The 13,877-nt window shown below is 44.5% G+C and overlaps 2 protein-coding genes across 2 annotated transcripts; both read left to right on the top strand.

Annotated features, from left to right (window-relative positions):
* The first annotated feature begins 406 nt into the window (after nucleotides 1-406).
* LOC128905755 (lymphocyte antigen 6E-like) lies at nucleotides 407-4,595 on the top strand. Its single transcript, XM_054192236.1, has 3 exons — nucleotides 407-511; nucleotides 3,122-3,241; nucleotides 4,233-4,595. Exons 1-3 carry the CDS (start codon nucleotides 460-462, stop codon nucleotides 4,439-4,441), a joined length of 381 nt encoding a protein of 126 aa, XP_054048211.1. The 5' UTR covers nucleotides 407-459; the 3' UTR covers nucleotides 4,442-4,595.
* Nucleotides 4,596-8,188: 3,593 nt separating this feature from the next.
* LOC128905933 (lymphocyte antigen 6E-like) lies at nucleotides 8,189-12,885 on the top strand. The gene is made up of 3 exons (XM_054192599.1): nucleotides 8,189-8,328; nucleotides 11,913-12,032; nucleotides 12,677-12,885. The coding sequence occupies exons 1-3, from the start codon at nucleotides 8,277-8,279 to the stop codon at nucleotides 12,883-12,885; spliced, it is 381 nt and encodes a 126-aa protein (XP_054048574.1). The 5' UTR covers nucleotides 8,189-8,276.
* Nucleotides 12,886-13,877: the final 992 nt, after the last annotated feature.

Below are 13,877 nucleotides of genomic sequence, written 5' to 3' on the forward strand. Positions count from 1 at the left end.
ACGACAGAAGCTCTCATCTCTCATATCATGGCAGAGAGAAAGGATGGAGGATGCCAGGTGACACCTACTATGTTGCAAGCTATGAGCCACCCCAGACTGGTGCAGCTGCCTTTGCTTTCCTCCAGGTTTCATGGTTCAGCCCAACGGAGTAAGAAGGGACTCCCATGTTTGAATCAGATAAATTTTCCCCTAAATTAGCAATGCAGACACGGTCAGCAGGAGTAGGCCTTGGAAAAAAAGATTGGATCTGAATGAGATGTTAAAAAAAATTGCTACCTGGAGACTCATAATAGGTTCCTACGCACAAACACACCCATCACTGATCACATCTCATGTGCTGTCACTCCCCAAACCTCAAATTACTGTAATCAAAGGAAGTCAAAGTAAATGCAGTCCCAGTATAAAACCTTACCATGGTGCACCATCCTACATTGTTCAGGCTCTGAGGGCACAACGACCATGAAGGCTTTTCTGATTGCCCTGCTGGCGGCAGTCCTGTGTGCCGAGCAAGGTAAGGAGCTTTGGAGGCTGGGAGCGCCAGATGGAGAGGATGAAAATACCAGAAGTGAAATTAGGAATAACGCAGGGAAAAGAAGGTTTGACAGTTTTTATTGGAATTGGTGAGGTCTTGGTAGTGCAGTTTCTCTTTGGCGTCAGCTGCACCAAGCAATATTTAGTGTGGTTGAGTCTTAGCTTCTGGGTGAGTTCTGCTGAGGTACCCGTAACCCAAAGAAGACAAGCTCACTACTCTGGTTTCTCACACCCTCAAGCACCAAGCTCCGACCACTCACATCTGAAGATAGACATGTGAACTGAGAAATGCTAATAGGAATGAAGCTGGGCTCACAGTTTTGCCTTTGGTTTTATTTTTGTTCCTGAATGAAACTTGAGGAGCTCTTGATAAAGGTAATACAGCTGCTATTGACACCACGTCTTCTGCCAGTGTTTCACTTTATTTCCCACAAAGACATTACAATTAAGAAAGTAGGTTGTTGGCAGATATTTGAAAGCCTAACAGCTCTTTGCTCTTAGGTTTGAAGAGGTTTTTAAGTGTCTAGGAGTGAGTGTATTTGTAATGGGATCCACAATGCTCTATGCTGGTCCTCATTCAAAAGGAGGTGCAGATAAAACTAGATAATTGTGTAGAAATATCCAGTTGAGAAACATCGTCTCTGTGAGTGTATTTGCAGGAGTACTACAAGCCTTTTTGCACCGTTAAGACTATTTCTGGCTGCATTTGCAAAACTAGAGCTAATGGAGGGTGGAGGTCAGACGCAGGCAAGGTTTTATAACAGCTATAATGATTTAAGCTGTTATTGTTTCCTGACTGGGAGGTTTTTTCCTTGCATCAGTCAGTCGAGTGCATTTCGGTTGCTTTCACATACATACTGGGGTCTCCATCTGCAGCAGGAAGTGGTTTGAACAACTTTGTGAGATTTGGCAGAAAAGCAGATCAGAGAGTGCTACAGGGACTAGAAAAATGCAATAACACTTGCTAGGCAGCGTGTCTGGGCTTGTTTTGCCATGGTCTGCAAATGGAGAGTAGCCCACAACTCCGGTTGGGGGACCTCCAGAGAAGAGGCGAGAGGCTTAACTTATCCAAGTGACGGAGAAACAGCGAGTGCAGAATAGTCAGTTAAAAAGAAGTTAAAACTAGGATGCAACAAGGATGATTTTATCTGCTGTTATGGCGAACACCTCCGCTCACAACACCTAGCACTAGAAAAGAACATCTGGGTAGGTTTCAGAGCACGACAGTCAGTCATATGCTGACTTGAGCTGTACCTAAGGCACCTCAGCTCCCCACATCACAGAACGGGGGCCTTTTCTTCTCCTACTTGGGGTAGTTAGGGCCTAAAATGGCTTTTAATTCTCTTTTAAAACTGCTTCTGGAATTGTCTAACCATGTGTCGTGGGCAGGTTCAACTTCAGAGATGAATTTGAATCCACAGCAGCTGGGCTTTGGAGAATTCCTGGTAGGAGTTTCCTTGTTAAAAACAGGTTCAAATTAAATTGAAAGGGGCTCTTCTGTGCAGAAATAAGAGCCTTCCTGGGTTGAGAAAATCGGGGAAATTTCAGCCTAATGAAGGACCCTCCCCAGTTTGCAATTTGGTCGCCTTCAACCAAGGGCTCTCCACCACTGGTTACAATGGAGCAGGCTGTCCTGAGAGCAGCTGAGCTGTCTCTGTCACTGCTGCTCAGAAATGAGGAGCATTCCAGGGGACTCTGAACAGGAGGGAAACAGTTTTCACTAGTTGTGAATCCACCTCTAGGGAACGAGATTGCACGTGTCTGTGTTTCCAGCATAGCCAGCTGGCCAGCCTGGAAATTTGACTCAATTTGCTTCAGTTTTGTTCAGAAATACATATCCTACCTACTTCTGGTTTTGTAATAGCCATGCTAATAATATCACTGAGAACATGTTGTTCCAGGCACTGGTAGAAATAATCTCTCTATTGTCCAGAGCAACCTCTCCCAGGGAACTCCCTTTAATGTGGCTCTGTGCTCAGTAATTTAGCTCACAGGGATGTCATAGGCTTTAACTAATTCATGTCTGTACAGTGTTTTGCAGATGTAGTCTGAAAATACTAACAACTGAGCTCTCACCTGAGAACAGTGACAGTTCCCCCTCTTCTTGCCAGAGCTATACTGGACCCATCTGGGCAGGTTGTGAACTCTGCTTTTGCAGGTTGGCTGTCAACCAGACCAATGCGAACCCAGGGGGAGAAAGAAAGGTCACCTGAGGGTGCTGGTCAGGCTGAAAAAAAAAGTGGTTTTAGGTTTAATCACCGAAAATCTGAAGTAAAGAAAGAAAACTTGCTTTGTTCTGTTTGTTTGCTTCTTCACTTCATTACTCAAAACTAACTTCTTATTTCACTTGTCATGAAAACTTGTTCGTTAACATACTTTTCACCTTGTATTAAAACTTGCTTTGTTCTGTTTGTTTGCTTCTTCAGCTTCAATACTCAAAACTAACTTCTTATTTCATTTGTCATGAAAACTTGTTTGTTAACATACTTTTCACCTTGTATTTTCCAAGAAGGGACATGGCTTTTGACACTTTCTTCCCAGGAGGTTATTGCTGGAAACCACTAATATGTGGCATATGCACTCTTTCCAGCTTCCTCGCTGTTTTGTTACACATGTGACAATGAGCACTCCAACTGGAACTGTCTTAAAACCTACAAGTGTGAAGACCATGAGAAATACTGTACAACCACATACAGCACTGCTGGGTTAGGTGAGTACCAGCAACACCTCAAGGTGTTTGTTTTTATTTTTTCTTCCAGAAAAATTGATGGACAATAGTTTTTATTTAGGGCAGTAGTAGGTCTTGTTGGAAAGAATTGATCACAGAGGATCAATTTACGGATCATAACGCATAACCTCAGTGAATCCCTCAGTGGTGGTCTGTGATCCACCACCTGTGGTGTGGTCCTCACCACCTTGTGGCAGGGCTGGTTGTAGCACACAGATTTTAATGAGCAGACCCCGTTGCTCGATCTGAGAGCTCACACCCATGCTTTGTGACGGAGGATGGAAAGGGGTTGGATGTAAGTAATGCGGTTTTAGAAACAGAAAATGCAGTGACAGTGACGGCAGTGATGGCAGTGATTTGCAGCCTGGAGAAAAGCAGGCTGAGGGGAGACCTTATCGCTCTCTACAACTCACTGAAAGGAGGTTGTAGAGAGGTGGGTGTTGGTCTCTTCTCCCAAGGAACAGGCGATAGGACAAAAGGAAATGACCTCAAGTTGCGCCAGGGAAGGTTTAGACAGGATATTAGGAAAAAATTTTACATCGAAAAGGTTATTAAGCATTGGAACAGGCTGCCCAGGGAAGTGGTGGAGTGACCATCCCTGGAGGCATCTAAAGGATGGGTAGACATAGTGCTTAGAGATACGGTTTAGTGATGGTTTTTGTCAGTGCTAGGTTGATGGTTGGGCTCGATGATCTGAAAGGTCCCTTCCAACATAGGTGATTCTATGATTCTATGATTTTTTGCTGTCCTACAGGAAGCACGGTGTGGATTTCTATCAAGGACTTTCTAGTGTCATGCATTTGGTGCAGGTTGTGTGGATACTCACCCCGCATTCATCAAATCTGCTGATAGCTGTTATTGCTGCATTGCAAATTAAGCATAGCGTATTATACCTCCTCCTATCATCCTCTGGTCAGCTCTTGCAGAAGAATTTTAAATCATAGCTCTCCTTTCTTGTCTATTCTCCATCCAGGCAAGGACATGGGATACCGCATCACCAAGAAATGTTCTGTAGACTGTCCTGAGACGAATGTGAACTTCGGTGTGGCAGCTTATTCCACCAAATGCTGTAAAACCTCCCTGTGCAATTTCAGTGGTGCCAACAGCATAAAAATCAGCTATGCCGTGATGCTCCTGGGAATTGTGGCCAGTATGATCTGTGTCATCAGGGCAGGATTGTGATGAGGGGTGGGAGAAGATATGACAACCCAAGAACCTACAAGGTATTCCCCAGCTGAGAAGCGAACATCCTCTGTCAAGTGTCCCCAACAGGGTCTATGCTACCCTGTTTTTTCCAAGACATTGCTTCTGATCCCATCCACAAAATGGCATGGCAGTGTAGCTACTATTTTTCCCCTGTATCATTCATTGTTTTGTACTAATTTTCCCTGGGAAAGCTCTTTTGATAGCATATGTATGACAATTGTCAAACAAAATAAAGATTTATGTTATTCTAGAGTGTGTTTGCTATATTCACACTAAGATCAGGCTGAGAAAACAGCTCTGCCAGAAAGGGCTGTAGTCTGAATCTCTACTTCATATTGAATTCCACTTTTTAACACCTGGGAGTCTTTTCCTGGCTGCCTTTCTCAATTGACTCACTTGCATCCAGCAACTCAAGACAGACACTCCATAAAGCCACATGTTCTGCCTGATCACTCAGCACTAACGAATGAAGGTGTCAACCTGGAAAGGTCAAAGATGTTTGTGTTGTTCCCATTGTAAGCAGTAGCGATAATTGTTTTGTAAATGCTAACACGCAGGACTGGAGGTTTGCGAGGTATTGGTTGTGCTCCTGGTTGGGCTGCAAAGTTCTCATGTGATCTCTGTAGGATGGATGGTTTCAGCTTTTAAAATCGGTAAAGACCCCACACCAAGATGCTGAAGATGTCCAAGATGAGGACGGTGCTGCTGGAATCTGTCCTCATGGAAAGGTGATCTCCATGCCTGCTTGGAGAAGATGCTGCTGAGTGATGGCTCATGATTTCCCTGCAGCGAAACGGGCAGAAAGAGCCTGGCAGAGGGAATGGGTGTCTGATCTGGTGGGGAGGTCTCTGCTGCTTCCCTTTCCTCTGTCACTGTTGCATTTCTAGGCTCGGGGATGGAGGAGATGGGGTGGAGATCCCCTGCAGCTCTTGGAGGAGCAGAGCTATGGCTAAGATGGGCAAAATACATTTATTCTTGGAGCTGGAGGGTGCATAATTCCCAGCTGAGCAGTTTGTAAGTGCAGTGCTGTTTTTCAAGAGGGCTTCTATAGAAGTGGCACCTGGAAAAAAGCCCTCATGTTTGCAGCCCAGATGGATCTGAGGAGGGTACTGAGCTCCTCCAGCACTCAAGACAGGCTGCAAAGTGAACATGTTTCTGTGCAACGGGGAAAAAACGCAGCTCTGGCTGTAGGCTGTGAAGATGGGATTAGGTTTTGTCATCCTATAAAGATTTAATTTCTGGGCAAGGAGGGTGTTCTGGTATTCATTTAAACACAAGACGGGCTAACTGAAGAATGGTAAGTATTGTAGCATTTCTGTGCTGCGGAACCAACAGAAACTTGGGGTTTTGCACTTCTTTTCAACCACTTTTCCCATCCCTTTTCCTATACGTTAATCATCATAATTTCTGAAATGCTTCTCAAAGCTTTTGGCCAACTTGAAAATACACATTTAGTAAAAACATCTGGATTTCACAGTTACTTTTAAATTTCAGTTTTTGTTTCATGAAAGCTACATGTTTTCACCAAAATAAAGAAATTGTTTGCCTTTCTCACATGACAATTTCAACCAGGTCTAGAACAAGATGAGGAAAACACTCTCCTTCCATCTCCACTCAGCAACTGTGTCGAGGGAAATAAGTCCTTCCACCCCATCCTCCACCCCCAGTTAAATCCCCTGATACTCTTTCCAAAATATTCTTGAAGTTCATAGCTTCCAAATACTTGTAAACTTTGCCTTGGTCCCTCTGGTGTCCTAATCATCTGTGTTCTTTCTACCCCCATGGGTTCTTTTCAATCTCTCTCATCTGGCACTGCTGCAGGATGAAGATAACATTAATATTAGGGGGACATATGGGACCAGTTGGTAAAGTGCAGGATCATCTAATGGAAAATCTTGACTGTCAGAAATCCTGCAATAACTCCTTTAAGAAGTACAGCCTTGCCATCTCAAAATCTCAGCAGCTTGCAGGAGACAAGAGATATTTTAGTTTTCGCTTGGATAAGACTACAAGGCGGGGGGGGAAAAAAAGTGCCTGGCTGAGATGCTATTTCTGTACCTGTTAATGGATGCTGTTGGCTGAAATAAATCTGAATGTGGGCTGCCTCTGCAGTGCAATGAACGGGCTGCAGAATGGCATTGCCTTGTGCCTAGAGTCCCCTTTTCTGCTATTACCTCAAATAGGCAGCTATAAAAGTTGATTTACCAATAAAGGCTCATGAAATCCCTTCTGGATTGAGGAAAAGAAAATATTGCACAAGGAAGAGAGGGCTGCAGTGCCTGGCATGGAGGGTGCCAGCTTCTATTTTCTTCCTGCCTGGTGCCTTACAAAGGCATTGGTCTTATGAAGCCAAACAACGCCCCTCCTTTGAGCTTTCTTGGTTAATTGCCACCTCTGTTCCAACTGAGTTTCATGCTCTACCTATTGAGAAAGCAGAAATTTCCTCACCTTAGTCACACAGGTCTCCATACTAACAATATTTATACATCCAATTTAAAGGTGTTGGAAAGAGTTACATCATCTCAAGAACTGGGCATGCCTTTTTGGTGAGATAATGACTGTAGGTGGGTCATATTGGAAGCCCAAATATTTATCATGGGGGGTGGAAATCTAAGCAACTTTGAGACTAAGAAAAAAGGGAAATAAAACAGATGGAAAGCAGCAAGGGGCAGAGTTGCTGGCAGAGGTTTGGGGCAGGCAGGTTGCTCCTGCAGCTCTGAGTGTCATGTGAAATGGATCCAGCTGGACCATTTCTGGGACTGTGCCTCTGTCCCCACACCTAGATGGCAGAAAGACAACAGTGGGAGGAAAAAGAAACAGCAATCAGAAGACAGGAAAGATTCTGATTTTATACAGGGAGATAGGATGAAACATGATAAAAAAGGAGGAATAAAGAGCACCGTATGGAAACCCAGTGGAGTATTCCTATTTGGCATTTCACATAATTTTGGCTGGCTATATATTTTTTTTGAAGACTTAATGAGTTGAGATCCTTGAGCAGGCAGTCCCTCATTCTCCGTGCTTTAACTGGTTTAGTTTTTTCTCACTGACATTTATTTTTTGTAATTTGTGAAAAAAATCGCAGCTTGTTCAATGTGATGGGGGTGGGTGTTATTTCTATTTTTTAATTTAAGTGGTCATTTTCATTGCCCAGTGGAATTTATTTTCTAATAAGAAAACATTTTCCCTCGTATAAAATATCCAAGTTTAGAACAGAAACATTTATGATTTTGAACTGCTGTTTTAAAAAATCCCACAGAAAATGATGTCTGGTCCCCTATGAAATTCAGTGGAAGGATACTGCTCTTCTGATCTAGCTGTATTGACAATCCTGGGAGACATTTTGAAGACATTTCAATCCCAATTTCAATTTCAAATTCAATCAATTTCCATATGCACTAAAAGAGTACATGAGGAGGACAGGATCCCCAAGGATGCAGCCTGCTCTGAGACCCAAGCTGGCCTGTAAAGGAAAACATTCCTCTTCTCACGTGAATGCTGTTTTGTTTTCGTGTTTTGCTTTTCCTCCACTTAACCAGAATTAGAAACTGTTGCATGCTTAAAGTTAGATGAACAAGCTGCATTGTGAAACAACTAGGAAAAGAAGAAGCGGGAGGGGAATATAAGCCTGCTTAGATTTCCAACAACGCATACTTTCACATGCAAGCACTGACATGTTACTCCCAATTATCCATCATCTGACACAGCAACCCTATAGTTATTATCCTAGCATCACAGCAAACACTGCAGAGGTATAAAACCTGCCCTGGGTGAGTCCTGCTTGTTTTGGAAGCTGCGAGACCTATAAAGGATGAAGACTTCTCTTCTTGTTGTGCTCCTCCTAGCCCTGTGCACGGAGAGTGGTGAGTCTCCAAGGATTGCTTTGCATTAGCAAGACCCCCAGAGTTAGGGCATGTCTTTGATATTGCAGGATGCCAATGGGATTTTGCAGCATGAATGGTGAATCTGAAGGGTCATTGGGCTCTAGAAAATACTCCACTCCTTGGGAGAAGAAGCCAGAATTTGGAAGTTGTTGGAAGAATGTTGAGGAGTTGAAGTGGGGGATGAGATACCCACCTCCCCTGACTCGTGCAATCCTAGCCCAGCCCTTGGAGTAGGCAGCTGAGAGCCCTTGGTGCAGTTCTTTGAGACGAAGGATTAGTTGAGGGATATACAGAGATGGATAGGGAGAGAGCAATATTTGCCATAAAGCTGCAAATTTGACATATAACTATCTACAGCCTGATTATTATTTTTTTCACTTGCTTGTTTATTAGTTGTAATTACAAATCATCATTACCTAAATTAGTAGAGATGGGCATGCCACAAGAAGACGCAATTCTGGCTTCTATCTCTTTCTTGCAGCTTGTTGCTTTGAAGAGTTACTTTGCCGACGTTGATCCCAGGTCTGGGATAGAAATGCAGAGTCCCATTCTCATTCTGATAACTGCCTGTTTGGGGTTTTTGGGGGGGAAGGATGCAGTGTGAACCTGCACTTTAACTCTGCCTGGCTGGCCTCTGCCAACAACTGCTGCTTGTGCCTCTGGAAGATGACCCATTTGCACAGGGGTGGGCTGTGGGTCAGGCACGGAAAAGAGGGTGCAGCCCTGAATATTCCTCTGACTATTTCAGGGGAATAATTGATTTCCTCAGCTTGGGAGGCTTTTGCCTTATTGCAAACTGATTTTTTCTCAGGCTCTTCTGTAGGGTTTCACCTGCAAATTACTGGCCCTTCTGGTCTAGCAGAGCACTTAGGCTCACACTTAATTTGAGGCTGTAAATGTTCTTACTTGAGACTTCACAGACTTTAAATTTGGCATGTGCTAAATCATTGTGCTCAACGGGGTTGAGAAAGTTGAGGGCAATAAAAAGATTCTTTCTTGCAGCTTATCAACTGTAATCGCATTTTTTAAAAGATCACGTAACAAGACAGCAAACTTACCAAAGAAGTCAGTGAAAATTAACACATACGCAGCACACTTCACTGTACAATCTAGCCAGAAGGCTGGTTGCTGTTCCAATTAATCCTGAACCTGGCTGATTTTAACGGTGTAAATCCTGCATCTGCCGGCACTTGCACTTGCTAATTCTTTACACATGTAAGTTGTTTATCTGGGTGGCTTGAATTATTCACATGAAAATCTTCCTTGAGGAATATTCTTTTTCAGTTAGAGAAAAGATCTTGCTGGATGCAGGCAGGAGACCTCCAAAAACAGCCTGGTTTAATCCCAGGTTTGCATCCTGAGCAGTGCATGCTTCGAAAGAAATATTGTTCCCTCCCAAGTTAGGAGCCCACATTCCTCCAGAGTCCTCTATAGTAAATGGTGAGTGAGAGAGAAACCTCCTGAACACAGAGATGTTGGCAAAATCACCCCTGAAGGTGCCTCCTCCTCTCCTGGCTAGAACGGTCTCAGGACAACTTTACTCTTAAATTAGCAGCTTTGCGAGGTTGGGTTGAAACAGGACTGCAACAAGCTCCACTGCTGCCTGTGTAGATTCAGGAAGTTTTTCTTGAAATGGGATGGATTAAAGGAGCTGCATTAATTAAGGAATAAAATGAGTTACATTTCTGGAAAACCCAGTTGCATCAATTAAGGAATAAAATGGGTTACACGTCTGGAAAACCCAGTTTGGGGACTCTGCTCTAGCGTACGGTTATTTTGGGAGGAAAGGGTGGTTCCCAGTGGGGTGGAGCAGGAATGTGCCCTTGTTCCTAGAGATGGAAATAATGACTATGACCAAGGTTGGAAGCAAATTGCAACAGTTTTGGTATCAAGTCAGAGTGAGCTGGGTGCCAGGTCTGAGACTTTTCAAATCTTAAGGGCATTGAGCATGGGAAGATGGGAGATGTGTTCTGAGCTTCTGTAAGCCCAGTTGCCTGGCCTGTGCGTCCTCTGCTAGTGGCTCCTCAGTGAGAGACAACAGAGGGAGAGTAGGATCTGAGAAAACTACAGAGGAAATTGATAGTCAGTGCTGGGTGGCCGAGGAAAGGCAAAGGGGCAAAGGGTCTGGAGTGGGGAGAGAAGGATAATATTGTGTTGGAGAGCCATGGAAAGGGCAAAAGGGTAAAGGAGTGGGGAGAGAAGAGAGTTTCCACACAGACAAAGAAGAACGAATAATTCCCTAAAAGACATTTTTGTGGCTTCCTATGAAATACGATGACCCTGGTCACCTTGGGTCATGGTCTGAGCTGGAGCCGGGTCTGGGTTAGTAGGACGATAGGGAGCAGAGAGCATGTTTGGACCAGATGAGCTTGTCTAAGGGCAGACAAGGGGAGCAGTGAGGTTGGGGCATCACTGTCAAAGGCACCAACAAGGGCAAAGAAGCTTGGGCAAGGGAGAGGCAGAGTGAGGGAGATGAAGAGCAAGGAAGGCAAAGGACAGTGCTGGTACAAAAGTAAGATGAGTATTAACTGACCATAGATAGGGATAGCCTGGAAGTGAGAAGAATGAGCCTAATCCCCAGTGGGTGACATTACTGCAGGAGTGTTTGTTTCAGATAAACAGATGAGTAGGAAATTCCCCTTATCATGCAAAGAAACCTTCCCCGAGGATCTCTTTGCTCTGAATGACTGCTTTAGCTTAACTTGAGTGCAAGCTGTTTTCATTCATTCACATTAGCACAGCGCTTTGCTGATGCACAGTGTTACACGTTTTGTAGCGCTAGGCAGTCATCTCCCGTGGATGGCTGTAAAAAGGAATCTGCCGCAGCCAAGGGGTGGTTTGCCGAGCTGTGTCTTCTACAGGTCCAGGATTGCCCAGCACAGAAGCCTGAGAATGAACCAGCCAAATGCAAGCATCCGTCTTCCCCGCAAGCACTGAGATGCAGATCTAGGTCACTTGTCCCTAATTTGCATTATGTTGTGGGGGCATGCAGCAAAAAAGGTCATGCTCACTATGGCCAGCGAAGTTACTCTCAGGTGTGTCTCTCCCTTTTTACCTTTGAAAAGATTTTTAAAATAACTCACTGTGTGGTCTGAGAAAGGATGTGTAGGCCAGGACTCTTCAGATGACTTGAAGAGGATGCATGTGGATAGGAATCAGCTGATCTCTTTCCATACAAGAACTAATGGGCAGCAACCGGGGTTTGGAGTAGCCCAGTTGGAAAGAAACCACAAGAGCTTCATGCTGCAAGTGTTAGTAGACTGGGGAACTCTTTCCAAAAGCACACTTTGGATGCCAGATATTTATATGGATTTAAATAAGTATCCAAAAGGAAGATCCTTTGAGGGTTACTCAATAAGCAAACCACATCAGTGTCAGGAATCTGAGCTTAAAGTAATTTGGGTCCAGGAGAGTTTCTGGGGCCAAGTTTCATGCACCCAGGAGGGTGTCTGCCTGTGGCCGTTGGGCTTGACAGATCCTCCATCTGGACCAGCACCACCAGTTATGTGCTCCTACGGATATTTCTAGTGGTGGTTGATGGGTGTTGTGTGCTTCTTTTGCAGCTTTCTCCTTGACGTGTTTCACATGCAAAGATGCACCTTCCAACATACACTGCCTGAGTACAACCACATGCTCCGACCATGAGAAGTACTGTCTCACAACCTATTCTACCACAGGACTAGGTAAGTGTGAAGCTTTTCTAAGGCTCTGATGACAAGAGGGGGTTCAGCTTAGGCAGACTGCAGAGACTTGTCCCACTATGGGGTGTGGTGGAAGAATTAATGAGGATCACAGCACATGGAGAGTAAATCTTGCCGCAGGTAGGAACTCAGCATAGCCCATCTTGTTGCAATATATCGTAACAATAACACACTGCTGATTAAGCACACCCAGGAGAGGGAGACTTTGGAAGAGAGAAGCTTTTTCTGCAGAAACCCCTTGTCTCATCTCCAAGACTATATATATGCTCATGAGGTGGTGGAATTGGAAAGGTCTGGTACTCTGGAAGGGGCAATGTCAGGACATGGTGACAATGATGTCTTGCAATCTTGTACTGTACAAATGTATTAGATCTCCAAATTCCTGCCCTAGGTTACGCTCACCTGGCCCTGAAAACAGAGGAGTCTTAAGAGGTGGTCTCTATAGGTCACATATATACCAATAATGACGCATTGTGCCAAAGCCCAAGGAAAAACCAACACCATTCAGTACAAAACAATGTATTTCTCACTCGATATTGCACAGCCAGTCTATTATTGAAGTTCGTAAAAAATACACAGGATAAAAACCTGACTTTTCTTCCTGTTTTCCCTCTCTCCCACTTCAGGCAATGACCGTAACCAGCGCATTACCAAGAAATGTTCTGCATTCTGCCCAACAATTGACCTGAATATCGGCATAGCCGGTGTTGCTACCAGCTGCTGCGAGACTTCCTTGTGCAACATCAGCGGTGCCAGCAGTGTGAAAACCAGCTACACTATCATAGCTCTGGGTGTCTTGGCCAGTCTCACTTGCATCCTCCGTCTGGGTTTTTGAAGGGGTTGGAGGATAAAGGAGCTGCTTGGCCTTGCATTGCAAGGGATTAAACTCTCATCTATAGAGTATGAATGGTGCCCTGTTTCATAGAATCATAGAATCATAGAATGGTTTAGATGGGAAGGGACCTTAAAAATCATCTAGTTCCAACCCCGCTGCCATGGGCAGGGACACCTCCCACTAGACCAGGTTGCTCAAAGCCCCATCCAGCCTGGCTTTGAACACCTCCAGAGATGGGGACTCAACTTCTTTGGGCAACCCGGGCCAGTATCTTACTGCCCTCATAATGAAAAATTGCTTCCTGATATCTAATCTAAATCTCCCCTCTTCCAGTTTGAAGCTATTACCCCTTGTCCTATCACTACATATCCTTATAAAAAGCCCCTCCCCAGATTTCCTGTAGGCCCCCTTCAGATACTGGAAGGCCACTATAAGGTCTCCCTGGAGTCTTCTCGTCTCCAGGCTGAACAACGCCAGCTCTCTCAACCTGTCTTCGTAGGATAGGTTTCTCCTACCTGGAAGGTCACAGCCCATTAGCAAATATTTTTACTCTTTTCATGCTACGATGACAATGCATAAGAGCACAACCCTATCTCAAAATGGTGTGTGGAAGAGAAAGGCATGACATGGAGCCCTGCATACGCGGAAGAGCACCATATAGCCACCATCTCTCCTACTATTGGCCTTTATAACTCCATGCATTTTTTTTCCCTTTCATTTTGTCCCTGCCATTCTCTTGTGCCATTTTTCCCTTCATACCATTTTCCGCCCTGTATCATTTGGCTCTGAGGAAGCTTTTAATATCACAGTTGTTAAACAGAAGGTGGGCACAATAAAGTGTCATTTTATTCTATCGTGTGACTGTGTGGTGTGGTACATTGGGCATAGCGGCTGGATGCATCCCTGTTAGCAGCAACAAAAGCGGAGGCGTTGGTCTGCAAGTTGAATTGAAACAATGCTGAAATATATTGCAATTGCTTTGCATTCACTTC

Source organism: Rissa tridactyla, chromosome 2, assembly GCF_028500815.1.
Source record: "Rissa tridactyla isolate bRisTri1 chromosome 2, bRisTri1.patW.cur.20221130, whole genome shotgun sequence".
Lineage (NCBI taxonomy): Eukaryota > Metazoa > Chordata > Aves > Charadriiformes > Laridae > Rissa > Rissa tridactyla.

What these genes read in the sequence shown, in the direction of transcription:
- LOC128905933 (XM_054192599.1), top strand. Translation starts at nt 8,277, where the DNA reads ATGAAGACTTCTCTTCTTGTTGTGCTCCTCCTAGCCCTGTGCACGGAG. An exon ending in AGCCCTGTGCACGGAGAGTG is followed by an intron (nt 8,329 to 11,912) that starts GTGAGTCTCCAA and finishes CTTCTTTTGCAG; the next exon opens with CTTTCTCCTTGACGTGTTTC. An exon ending in CTATTCTACCACAGGACTAG is followed by an intron (nt 12,033 to 12,676) that starts GTAAGTGTGAAG and finishes CTCCCACTTCAG; the next exon opens with GCAATGACCGTAACCAGCGC.
- LOC128905755 (XM_054192236.1), top strand. Translation starts at nt 460, where the DNA reads ATGAAGGCTTTTCTGATTGCCCTGCTGGCGGCAGTCCTGTGTGCCGAG. An exon ending in AGTCCTGTGTGCCGAGCAAG is followed by an intron (nt 512 to 3,121) that starts GTAAGGAGCTTT and finishes CACTCTTTCCAG; the next exon opens with CTTCCTCGCTGTTTTGTTAC. An exon ending in ATACAGCACTGCTGGGTTAG is followed by an intron (nt 3,242 to 4,232) that starts GTGAGTACCAGC and finishes TTCTCCATCCAG; the next exon opens with GCAAGGACATGGGATACCGC.